Consider the following 14,216-nt stretch of genomic DNA (forward strand, 5'->3'; position numbering starts at 1 on the left):
TATTTTATCATCACCATCGTCAACCCTGCCACGTCTACGGCCACGGCCTGTGAAGGGCTTTAATCGGGCGCGCTAACATCTCTTTTAAAGTAAGAGTGTACGGCTCTCGGAAATATATTTTGACTGCCTCGTAGACATTGGTACACAAATAACACATGTATGTTAACATACACACAAAATAACATAACACTACGCAAATAAAAATAATTTAAAATAGTCCAAAAGATTTTTCTAGCATTTTTTTTATTTATGACCCCCTTTGGAACTTCTTGTTTTTTCTGGTTTAGGTTATAAAGTCTTTCACACTGGCCTAATACGGGTTCAGGTCTTCACACGTTTTCCAAAGGTTTTGAACCTTCTTCGAAGTGCAGTTTCCGTTCATTATTGCAGTATTATTACTAAACTATCACAAATATGTGTATAATGTGATATCGTTGTCTAATACATACAACTTAGTAATTAAAGCACATGCTGCCTTAGGAAATCGAACCATCAACCTCACAATTGAGAAGAAACGATTTTCTCACTGATCTACCACCGCTCTATTAACTACTATAGTAACGGTTTTTTATGATACCACAAGTGACGGGACGAACAAGTCGTGCGCCTGCTGGTAAGTCCACAACAGTTGTAGTGCCGCTAAGAGCTTTAAATCGCAAAGATCTCACGGGCACTGCCATTGCGCCCACCACCCTGAGACATAAGTTAACAAGTCTCGTCTGCCTATAATTTCACCAGCACCCTCTTAAACCGGACCGCTGTAATGCTCACATTATTTTTGCATGATGGCAGAAATAGGTAAGGTGACAATACTTCCCTGAACGAAATTCTTCGCAAGAAGCTCTACTGCTACCATAAATATAGATTGTGCTCATATCGTTTTCTTAACCTAAACACGTTATGACTTCTTGGCATACATCAACGTTCTAACGGCTCCATTACCCAAGGCTATAGCAATGTTCGGGTTGTTTTTATTCCGGAGCGTGCCGTTGTTGGTCCTAAAAGGTAAGTCTATTTTCTTATCGTCTTATGAGCACAGCACTGAAGGTACGAATATTAATTTTATAAAACTGGCGATGGCGGTTGAATTTGATATACGAAGTGTGTATTTTCTATTATGAAAATATTTTCAAACTGTTAAAACAAGTTGGGTTTTTGTAAAATAATTTACGGTCACCACAGAGGTGTACGAATGGAGCCTCTACGTACAACTTATCATTCCTTTTTTGTACGTCTGTCGCACCCTGGGCAATAATGATTAGCAGTATAGCTCCTTGTGAAAGAGTTCTTCCAGGGAATTACCACCTTACCTATTTCTGCCGCCAACCAGTATAATGTGAGCATTACAACGTTCCGGTTTTGAAGGAAATGGGTGCTGGTGTGGGGGTGGATAACTTAAGTCTGAGGGTGACGGGTGTAGTGGCAGTGCCCAGCTCAGGTCTTTGCGATTTAAGCTCTGAGTGGCGCTGCAATTGTTGTAGGCAAACGTGTCCCTTACCACCAGCCGCATGAGTAGTTCGTCCCGTCACTTTTTTTTATAATATCACGTGACGGGACGAACAACTCGTGCGCTTGATGGTAAACTACTCGCCTGTTCATAACCGTTGCAGTGCCACTCAGAGCTTTAAATCGCAAAGATCTGAGAGACACTACCACTGCGCCCGTCACCCAGATACATAAGTTAACAAGTACTTGGTACCATAAAAAAAATCGGCGAGTAGCTTACACCGATTGGCAAATCAACACGATAGTAAGCTTGTCATCGGTACTATACGACGACCGTGGACTTATCTAAGTCCACGTCAAATAACAATTATTCACTGAATCCTTAAACAGAATCGATTTGGATCACAATGAGAGATAAGTTGGAATCCACCCACTGCGATTATATTTCACCCCGAATTATTAATTGCTCACTCGGTTAAGTTATAATAGTTAATGGAAGTAGAAAATATTAATATATTCATCCACGGGTTTTTGTTATAAATTATGGTCTATGAATTTATAATCAAAATAAATCTAGTTAATAATCTATGAATTTTAGCAGGGTGCCCATTTTAGGCACGGAACAGCCGGGAAGTAAAATTAAAGGATTTCCATGAATTTAGAAACAAGAAAAGGAAGGCTTCGCAACGGTAACAAAATATCACTGTCACTGATTTCAATATCAAAATCAGTACTTTTGTTCAATTTCGCGAAGTTGTTATTTGATGTGGTAGAACACAAGATTGCGCCAGTACTTTAAATTGACTGATAAATTGCACAAAATGAATAATTAAACGGGGCCTAAAACTAATTGATGTTTAAATATAGAACGGGGATGGTTTCCTTCATTAATATTAATATTGTTTGAATTGTTTCGAGACAGAAATACTTTTTAAGATATCAAATAACGTCGTGTGTTTGGTAGTAAGCGATACAGTACTGCTCAGAGTTTTAAATCGCAAAGACCTGAAGGACACTGCCACTGTCCCCGTCCATAAAATTGACAAGTCCCATGAGCCTGAAGTTTCACCAGCACCATTTCTCTCCAAAACCTGGACGCAGTAATCCTCACATTACTACTTGGCGGCAGAAATAGGTAAGTATATGATGACAGTACTTATCTGGATTAACATTTTTGTTTATATAGGCTTACAATACAAATACAAAAAATACAAAAACATTTATTAAACTGTCCAATACAAAATTACTTACTTACGTTTGTCTATAATGACTTGATAAGTGAAGATGTCTACGAGAATGATACCAGTACCTCTGCTATGAGTTAACCTCTATGTAGAAGTGTACAGCACCCGTAGCAGTCACAAAAAGAAATAACATTTTGTATATAAATATTTTATGTATTCATGTGTATACCATATTTATTCGGAGACGTCAAATAAATTTGCGGTTTCGCTCCGAGTAATGATGAAATGAAATTTCAAATATTATTCCACATATCCACAATATACCTCTACAATAGGGAAAAAATACACGATTGTTTTTAATTTTTTTCTTGACAGGAACTTGTTTTCTAGTGTTATGTTATCAAATGTGCATCGACTTAAATACCACTATTTACTTTTATCGAACACGCAAATAAAAAAAATATAATTTAGTAAATTACAACCCGTTTGTAACTTATACAATTGTAACAATTCTTCCTTATATTTAACATACGTCACACTCCCACAGCACCAAGGTGCAAAAATTGCTTATTAACATGACTGTATCTTAAATTTACAAAGCAACTCACCCAAGAATATGTAATTTGGGATCAGATAATATATCATAGCGCCCGGGTACAGGGCGAATGGAGACAGTTTGTATGGAAGCTGTGAGGCCCGCGGCCGAAGCACGGGAAGCTGCAGTCCTTTCCGCAGCTGCAAGGAGTGCCTCCAGGCTACCCGATCCGCACGACGATGGTATACATTGCCCTACCAACATCACTCTGCTCTGTAAAGTAATATTAAGCAATATAATTTATTTGCCTTCATTTGTTTTTTTTAAACAAAATTACTCTACAATTACTCTAGATTTTATTTTTCTAGAAATTAGGAATAGTGAAACCAAATACGCTCACGATTTGAATTTTAAACCTATTGTGTAAGTACCTCCTCACTGTGTTCCGCGAAACATTTCTCGTTTACAAAATGTTTTTGTTTTATAAATACAGCTTAGCCCAAAAATCCGCTCACAATAATACCCCCGTAAAAGATTACCGCATTTAAACATAAAAAATGCTTTTGAAAGTAAAAGCGGAGTTTTTTTATTATACATATATGTATATTTGAATTCTGTACAGGTATCTATACAGAATACATAATATTCATATTGACTTTTGATTGATTGGGTTACATAGTATTATGTAACGGAACGGGTACATCAATATGAATTCATCATCAACACGTCCCACTGCCGTGCACGGGTCTCTTCTTAGTCAAGGGTTTAAGCCATAGTCCACCGCCCAATGCGAGTTTGGGACTTCACACGTTCTCCGAGGTTTGTGAACCTTTTTCGACGTGTAGGTTTCATCACGTTTTCCTTCACCGAAAAGCTCATGATAAATTTCAAATTAAATTTCGCACATAAATTCCGAAAAACGCAGAGGTGCGACCTCTGGATTTGAACCCATGCCGCCGGCCTCTGCTTGATAATATGGATTAAACTGAGTACCTAATGTAGATCATCTATAAGAAAATTTCAGGTTTAAAATAAGCACAATTAAAACAATGTTAAACTTTTAAAACGTATAAACTTTTGTAATGTATGAACTGCCTCCGCGGCTGAACGGTTACCATGTCGATCTGTCACGCAGAGGTCTTGGATTCGATTCCCGGGCCGGGAGAAATATTTGTATGGCCTACATTTATTTCTCTCGTGAGTTTGGGTGTAATTTGTGAATGTCCATTTGTGTGTCCATGGCATCCGTGATACAGGGTTTTTCTTGTGGTTATGAGTGTGTGCGTTATTAATTTATTTATATTTAAATAAATAAATACATTTATTTATTTCCGTTCAAAACTAATGTGTCTCATCACTACGAGTTTATTGTTCTTTTCTTCCATTCTCCTGTGAGCCTAGTACGTGTCAAGTTGCTAAGATAGCCTGCACGTACGGCGATTACTTCGAAGGGTATCCGGTGTGTGTCAAAATTAATATTGTAGTTTTTACAATAAAACTAACTAGTGTTTATTTAGCTATTTTATTATTGTAATAACAAAAAGTCATATTTACTTAGTTTGATTTTTAAATTGTTGACCTGTTTTGATCGCATTCACACTTTAAATTTCTGATGGACCCTTTTACTTTTTATTTTGAGCCTAGTGTTGAGCTATTCATATATGAGCCATCTTTTGTACAACTCGCTTGGTTAGTTTGTCACAATACATCGTTTCATGAAAATGTCCCATCAGACCTCACCTCGTGACATACCGAATACTATTAAAAAAAAAGTTCAGGTAGTTCAGGCGAAGTAGATGACAACGAAATGAAAAAACTCGAGGGAGCGAGTAAAACAAATGCTTGGATCATGTGACATGCTGTCACACGAGCATGATATGAAGCGTAGGTTCAGTCACTGCCACACCCGCCACACCATATTCAGCTCTATTTTCCCTTATTAAGGTACAAATTTGTGTTACGCAAATACGGAGTCGCGTGTCGAGCGGCTTCGTTACTAGAGCGCAGTGAGGTTTCAGACGCCGAACACACTGTGATCCGGGCGCATTAAAGCGAGCGTCGACGCGTGTCGCCAGGCGTTGTAGTTGAAAAATAGAATGCGACTCGACGCGACGCTACGACTCTGCGCCAGTGTGAGTTGAGCCTTATGTTGATCCGATGCTAGGGTCGCGCAAGTTTCGATTTTAATGTAGGAAGTGCTATTAATTAAAGCGTGAAATCTATATGATATGACAGCTTGTAGCCGTTAATAAAATTCGTAATTTTGATATACCCTGTCCGTTACCTAGGTAAGTAAGTACTTACATATTATTACACTTTTATAATGTTTGCCATCCTTGTACTTACCTCCTAAAATTAATCATACATTCAGAAGCTCAAAAGTAGATGAAATTTCAGGATTTAATTTATCAAATGTGGATTTGGTTCTAATTAATTGTAAGTAAAAGTACCTTTTTATCCCCAAGCCTTTTGTCTCTAGATTCGTGTACATATTTCATAGAAGGTAGATTTATTTGTGTATATCAAAAATAAATAATAATTTAAGGGTTCAAGTCTCAAGATTCAGTCTCACCGCGTCGAAACTAAAATATGTTTTGTATAGAGCTTCGAAAATTTAAACTTAAGATGCCAGTTTAAGTCACTGATCCAAAATAGTAACATAAAATAATTGAAAAATACTTACTTGAGGCAGATGATCAGTGTCGAGCGTAAGATTAATCTTGGCTATGTAAAAGGTGGCGGGGAAGGGCGGTGTGTGCGCATAGTACTGCTTGAGCTGCAGGTCGAGACAGGCATTCAGCGAACCTAACCAGTACTCGCTGCCGAACAGTACGTTCGCTGTGTACTGGCCAGACGCGTCGTACACTGCGAAGTAACATAGTAGCTTTAGTGAAGTATGGTTAGCCGGCGTATACGGCTTTAAGTATAGCAACACGTTCCTCGAAGAGAGATGAGTTAGGTGCCGACCATGCCCTAAGATACCTGGTTTTGAGAAGATCATTGTTAAACAAACTTAACCTTTAACCAGTGACTAGTAAAGTAAAATACATTTTGGTATGACTTCCTTATTGCATTATTAGAGAATGACGTTTTATGAAATTTATTAAGCCAATTGATCTTTAATAACATTACATGAATACATATTTCAACCGAAAAATTGCAATCCTTTACACTTTTCAGGCTTTCAGAACCAAAAGTTTGGCTGGGGGTCAGATATCTTAGGGCATCGACTGCACACTTTTCGACGCGACGAATTAGAAACGCTTTCTTATGAACATTTCTTACAAAAACTTACCTAATTCATCCCCTAGTGGATGTAATAAATACGGCTTAAACTTATACGGTAGCTGGAAAGGCGTATCTAATTTCCCTGTGCGAGGGGACCTACTGTGTACCGTATTTCAATTTAGGCGTTTAGAAAAGCTTACCTAACATTTTTTTCCTTGGGGGACGTACTGTATACGGAATATACTATTATTATAATATAATTGTAATGTACTATTCATAATTCTAAATGTTGCGGTGAAACACAACCGCAAATACATAATTAATTTAACCATCAATAAACTGCAGACTCTATATAATAACCATATTGCTAATAACTTGATTAACGCAAAATTTTCAGTTATGTGTGCGGGATAATTTAATTATGATATAATCCCTTTTACTCATAACCTATATTGATACAAAATTTCATAAAGCTATGAGAATATAATACATTTCTGTACTAATTACATTTTTTAGTTGCAACCATATTAAACTTGAGAAAATTTAATATGATTGTAAATTATTACGATCATTTTTAGGTTAGTTTGCCTAATTTCCGTGGCAATTTTTGTTATTTAATTATTTAAATATATTATCATGAAATGTCATTTAATATTCGAGTACAATATCGTGAAATATTATTTAATATTTCAGAATAATATACTCGAACACTTAACCAGTACCGCACACAAAAATATCACTACTTTTCTTTGTGTCGTAGTGCTTGTATTGAAACCTACAAAACGTTCAGTGTAAATCACTGAATTTTGTCAGTACGTTGTTGATGCTTCTCTATGGAGAAGCAGTAGGTGGCAACTACACAGAAGCTACAAATACCAATTGATATTAATTCGAAATGCAAATTGCTTTGTAATTGTAGAGGCAAACGTGAAATACCATTAACATTTGCACACCTGCGTGCAAGTACCTAATTTTACTCAAGATCTGTATAAATAGTGTATTCTGGCAAATAAACGTTTTCTATTCTATTCTAACCCACTTGCAAATCGCACCGTAAAGCCCGTAATTGGTTTTTTGAAATCCATGTAGTGAATCGGGATGCCCCGTACTATCATATTCCGATATTTAATTTTACAGTAAACGGCGTTACTGTCCATGAACGGGATAAATAATGAAAATTGCTACGAAAATTAGGCACTGAACATTAACCCGAGAATCACCCATTAAAACGTAACATTATTGTACTTGACAAATAAATACATTCACTAAATTAACGACACAACTTTCTTTACACGGGCAAATCAAATTTGTAGAAGTAGTGATCTAAATGTACAAGTAAATGCATAAATGTAATAAAAACAAAGCTTTAAAAGGACACAATTACTCATCTCCATTGAGTAAATCCATTTATATTATTCAAACAGATGAGCTATCAGTCTCGCATCTTTTGCGTTTCACTACTTTAATTAAAGTCTTTGAAGAAACATTCCATTATACATTCCAAATTACCCACAAAGCTAATGATTGTGTTATAGATAAACAATAATAAAAATTATTATGTTCCAAGCAAGCACACCAATATACCTGGGGGTCAATTTAGAACCTTACGATAACTCAGTTGTCAACAGATTTCTTTTCATTTTTATTCACAACACCCGAATCGAACGTCAAACTGTCGTATTCGAAACCGAACCGAAATGACGTCACACCCGAACGATTATTCGAACTTCTCGACTGGCAAAAGCTACAAACACAGACATATAACTAGTTAGACGCCGCAAGTGTACGTACATCGCGTGCCCAAAGTAAGTGAAATTCACTTATTTGCCGCTGCCATACTTCAGAACAGGCTCAGCCGTTATCGTATATAAACACCAGTCGAAAACGCGAAAAATGCATAATTGTGCCATTATAGACTGCAAAAGCACCATAACTGTGGGTAAACGGGTAAACAGGGACGTTTCCTTCCACGGGCAAGTGATTTTGTAATCAGAAGATGCATAATTTATTGTAAAAACAATTATTTTGGTTTTGTATGAATTTCTAGAAAACAAATATGCAACCGAGTGTATGCCTCAGGTTTTGTAATACATTGCGGCTTTTACTTGGTGCGATATATTTGTGATCCTTTTTTAACACGCCATGAATTTCGAACGAACGCACTTTTGTATAATGCATTCAGTTTCGTGGTACAGCTGCTTGTACATTTCTTTGACCAAATTTAATATTTAGTGATATATACATTAGGCAACACTTCTCGATTCTGATCGATTTTGAAAACAAAGGGATGAAAATTATTGTGACCTAGACTATTATAAAAATATTCTTTAACTCTTTTGTTGTAACGTTTAGTAACGTTTCGTTTTTTGTTTTCAGTTTTGTAGTATCTATTATCCGTAGTTGGTCTGGAGTTGGTCACATGTATGAGTTCGTTGCTTTCGAGGACGAAGGTGGTCTAGTTTATTCCACCTAAGATGCTATCCAAATATACCGAGTTAGAAATCCGAGAAATAGTGAACAAATCACAAAAATTTCACACGAGGCCGTCATTAAGTAAACCTCCTCTGATGAATAAGATTTTACCATATTTTGATTTTTTGAACATTTTTATTTGTCTTGCCATTCATTAATTTGAACAATTATCAACAGATAACCATTTAGTAAAATTAATTAAGGCAGTCACAAGTTCATCTATTGACATGCGTATACATTATTTAAGTTAATCGACAACATCTTCTATTACAAAAAGATGTTATATAATAAGCTCATTTTATTAGAAACACAATAATTTCCATATTTGAAGTCGATTAAAAATTAAAGTCTTATTTTTTTAAGTAATCAACATTTATTAAAAACAAGTAAAATAAAAGACTTAACTATCTTATTCTAGTATTTTTCTACTATATTATTATTACGACTACTTGTAATCAATAAATAATTGAACAAAAATTATTATATTTAAAATCGGTTAATTGAATGGAATACGCGTGTTTACGCGTGTTCCGTTCAATCAATCGACTTAAAGCGAGCAGAAGGAGGTTTCCATTACTAAACAGCTCTTGTGACGTCATAGTGGGTACAAAAACTGTGGCACGCTTGGTTTTCATACAAATTGCTGTACTCGCGGCGTCTATCGAGGTATATGTCTGTGGCTACAAACATTATGAGAACACAATTATCGAATGAAAGTTACCGAACGTCCTATTGTTTACAAAGCAAGAATATAATATGGAAATCTCTTATAATTTTAAATAAAGTCTGGATTTTGTTCAATTTTATTAGTTTATTTTAAAGCAAGACTGATGCTTTCCTATATTTTCAGCCTTTAAAGTTTTAAGAATGTATATAAAAGGATTTTCATTTTTCTTATAATTATTTATTTAACTGCCTCTGTGGCCGAACGGTTACCATGCCGGACTGCCACGCAGAGGTCCCAGGTTCGATTCCCGGGCCGGGCGAAATATTTGTATGACCTATATTTATTTCTCTCGTGAGTTTGGGTGTAATTTGTGTTTGTCTATGTGTGTGTCCATGGCACCCGCGACACAGGGTTTCCCTAGTGCGGGGCTATGTTGAGTGTGTGCGTTATTATTATTATTATTTCACCGACTAACTCTTTAAACGCTGTTGGATAACGATATCGTATCCGAATCCGAATCGAATGTTTAACTCGGAATGTAATATAAAAATTGAGATGTGCATAATAATTTCCATGATGGGTTTAGTTAGGCAACATAGATCATTAGTGATAAATGAATGAATGCCATTAGTGCCATTCCACTGATACTCCATTGAGACTCAACTGCCACTGGAAGTAGATTTTAGCAGAATAATAATAACAATAATAACGCAACACACTCATAGACCCGCACTAGGGAAACCCTGTGTCGCGGGTGCCATGGACACACACACCAACACACGACAACCACAAATACACAAGTCTATCAAAATTCGTATATGCTATGAGAGAAATTAAAAGAACCACAAATATGAAAGTTGCACTTGCCGCTTACTATGCCTATCCTCGTATACCTCGTATACGTATACTGTGGGAAAACAGTACTGACATTAATGATATATTTGTCCTACAAAAAAGTGTATACGGATACTTGCCAATATCAAGAGTACGGAAAGTTACCAACCGCATTTAAAAAAACTTGGAATTTTAACTACAACTTCAACACAACATTTTTAAAATTTGTAAGAAAATATCCTCAGTTTTATACAAAATTAAAAGACCAAACGCGACGGTTTGAGACAAGATTTAAGAATAATTTAGCTTCACTGACCGGGTCAAAATTAAAACTACACAGTTCGAACCCAAATGATAATAAAAATTTATAACAAATTAAGTGACGCTACATGAAGTGTATATCACCATCACACTTTTTTCTCGTTACGAACCTATACTGAACTGTAATTAGAGCTCATGGTAACGCCCCAGTTGTTTCAAGAACCTGGCCCAGAACCGTTTAGATCAAGTTCGTCCTAAATTCGTCATACCGGGATTCGAATCCGGAACTTTCTCCGTCCAGCCATCGTAGTCGATAATGAAAGTTCCGTCTCACATTAGTCTTTCGAAAACTTTCGTGCACAATCCGCCTTGGCATTTCATATTGGAAAATGAACGATTAATGTCGCAGCTAGTTTCATTGCTCTCTGCAGATTATTCTGAACGCCAACCATAAAAAAAAAATTTGCGAACAAATGGATTTTAGATGGTCCTGAGTACAACGAAGTGTTTTATTAATGAATCGATATTTCATATATTTTTGAATTGGGTTGTGACCCATATTAATTATTTGGAAATTTGCATGTATTTACTTTGGCAGGATTTGGAAATAAGCCACCTCGCGCAAGTTTTCCCGGTTAAAACTTACATCCATTAAGCGACTTACATAGTTTTCGGGCACACTTTGATATCTCAGGTAACCTGGTTAACTCGTGTAACTTTTGTAAAATGGTTATCTTTTGTGAAATTATACGATGGTAAATTTGGTTACTACTTTATTATGATACGCAACAATTTTATAAACGAGAATTATAAAAATTATTTGTTAAACAATGCCTGGGACAATACGAAAATGGGGTAACAAATAGGTACAAGAGATATCGAGCAGAAACGTGGAAACATTTGTTCATTTTGACTGTGCTCGTTTAGAGAAAATTAAACTTCCACCATCGAAGAAGGCATGGACGACAAAATACCATCGTATAATAATCTCACAAGGATTGGATTTTTATTTGAAAACGACTCGTGAATTTTCGTTATACATGCGTATCATATATTACAAAATGTGTGGAAGGCTGTGGGCATAATGGAACAAGCGTTAATGTGGCTTACTAAAAACCCTCCGAAGTGGCACCAAACAATTTCGCTGATTGATTACTCACATTTTATTAATTTAAGCGAAATATCGTCGCTTGCCACGAGCTGTCTAACGTCTATGGTTACAATTTATGTACTCTACAATTGCTATTAAGTTACATTTACTTTTGAAGGTGTGCCTTTTCGACTAATGGAAGACGAGAAATGTGTTAGTATTGTTTTTAATATTGTATTGAACGTCTGCTGTATCTTGTGATTAACATTTGATGGAGATAAAAGATGACAGTTTACTGCTCATTGTCAGTTTGATTGAGTGTGTCACTAACTCATTCAATACAGTCGAGTCGGAATAGGTTATGCTTTATTATTCTCTACTTTTTCGTTTACTTGGTCACGACTATTTATTCCCTTTTATGTAGTTATGGGCAATTATGGCCTATTATTGATGTTATGGATATCATTAACATGTGGTTTTATCAAGACAGTGCCACAAGTCACACAGCCACCGAAACAATTAATTTGTTGCAAACTAAATTTCCCGATCGCATAATTTCACGAAATTCAGCCTTAAGTGGCCAGCTCGATCACGTGATTTAACACCGCTGGATTATTTTTTATAGGGTTATGTTAATGACACTGTCTATTCGAAGCCTATCGAATGTGTGAAGTGAAGTGATTAACGAAATAGACCCAACATTTTGTCAAAAAGTTATTAAAAACTTTGATGAAAGAATCGATATGTGTAACTATGGTCGTGGTGGACATTTATTAGATTTTTCATTCATAATTGCTAAGCCTTGCTTTTTTTAATACATTAAACATTTTAATAATTGTCATCAAAATTTATAGTTTTATTTTGATTTATAAAACAAAGTTCTTGTTGACAAACCCTTTACAATGAATGCATTGATTTTTTTGCAGAGTAAGGACAACAAATCACGACGCAGCTTGTAGGACAAACCGTGTTCTAAAAACGTAAGGTTTTGAACAACGCCATCAGAAAGTTTCAAGAACTGTGTCCTTTTTCTTGGGTCACTTGCTTTTAAACAGATAATTTCTCATTGCGAGCTTGTGATAGAGACAAGTAAACTAGTCGTATTTTTAAAGGGTATCAATTTTACAAGAAAAAACCTTCTTAACACATCGCGTTTCACATATTATATTATTGCGAAAGCAATAATACATGGCTACGGATATGTTCCCTTCCTACTTGCATTCACCTCAGGCGAGGATTTCAATAAAGTGTTTGAACGCATTGTGTAAGTGTCCATATTATGTTACCTCTATTGTGGTACCTGGGGGCCTACCACGACCTCTTAAAACAATATTACTTTAACCTTACATTGACTTTTCGTACCATAACGCGCTTAAAGTTTATTGTAATGTTAAACCTATGATGTTTTATTGGCATCTTTGTGACTATTCATTCAATCAGTTCGTACTATGACGCGACTTTAACATTAAAGTAATATTGCTCTTATGTCAAATTTAGCAATCTTAAAATAGTTACACGGATGCAATGGAAACAATATTATTTTCAGTTTTAATATCTTAATATTGATTTGTAATGATGAAAAGTTAAGTTGAACCTATTTATTTACATACATCTCTTCAATATTTTGTTTATTTTTTATTTAATAGCACATAGTAAATAATTTTCCGTTAAATAAAAATACGCAATGTTTATTTCATAAAATTATAACAGCTCCTTGCTCTTTGGCGAAACTAATAGTTGACACTAGACTATAGTTCCGAACTCACAACGTGACTATCAAGACTCAGCTTGTTTTATTTATTTTTCTTCATGAATATGCGGAATAATTATTGAAAACAACGTAATTTTATTACATACTTTTCTTTTCTTAACAGTCAAAATTCTCTTAATGTGAATAACATAAATATAAATATAAACATAAACATGAACATTTTATTACATACTTTAAACATTATACTACTATAAGACGAACGAAGGAGATGGCATTATGTAGTTCACATAGCGTTATCTCTTTCCTATTTTTAGTAAGGAATAGACAACATTGGAAAATCATTCGTTCTTTCAGTCACTTGCGCAATAATACATTACTTGGTTGACAGGTTCGTCATGGTACGAATATGGGTAATATTATAATAAGCTTACCTTAAGCTTACATTGAAATAAGATTGTAAAGGTTATGGTAGGCCCCCTGTGCCTGTACAATATTCGACATAAATAGCTAGTATATCGGCAATCAATTTGCACGTGTTGCTTTAATGTCGTGAGAAAACAAAGCTCCTGAAATCCTAATAATGGGCCCGCAGCTGAATAGGTAAAGAGCAATTATCGTAAATCACTTTGGGCACACGTTATTATTAAATACGCCTACGTCTATACGTCTTGCCGGATATTTTTTGCGTTTGTTTGTAAATCGTAAAAGTGTAGAGTTTTATACAAAACATTTATTGAAGTAATTAAGAAATAACAATCAAAGGCATTTTTATTAGTTGTATACGTTTG

At 35.4% G+C, this 14,216-nt stretch overlaps 1 protein-coding gene across 1 annotated transcript in view; it reads right to left on the minus strand.

The window, feature by feature from the left end:
* The window catches only part of LOC113233451 (nose resistant to fluoxetine protein 6-like), a 66,715-nt gene that overhangs the window by 15,194 nt on the left and 37,305 nt on the right, over positions 1–14,216 (minus strand). The window contains exons 3-4 of the mRNA XM_026468590.1: positions 5,849–6,030; positions 3,239–3,438 (exon numbers count right to left, since the gene is read on the minus strand). Of these exons, the coding sequence (XP_026324375.1) occupies positions 3,239–3,438; positions 5,849–6,030 (382 nt within the window). The remainder of the gene's footprint in view (positions 1–3,238; positions 3,439–5,848; positions 6,031–14,216) is intronic.

The sequence above is a fragment of the Hyposmocoma kahamanoa genome, unplaced genomic scaffold (genome assembly GCF_003589595.1).
Source record: "Hyposmocoma kahamanoa isolate Upper Pololo Valley unplaced genomic scaffold, ASM358959v1 78, whole genome shotgun sequence".
NCBI classification, from domain to species: Eukaryota; Metazoa; Arthropoda; class Insecta; order Lepidoptera; family Cosmopterigidae; genus Hyposmocoma; species Hyposmocoma kahamanoa.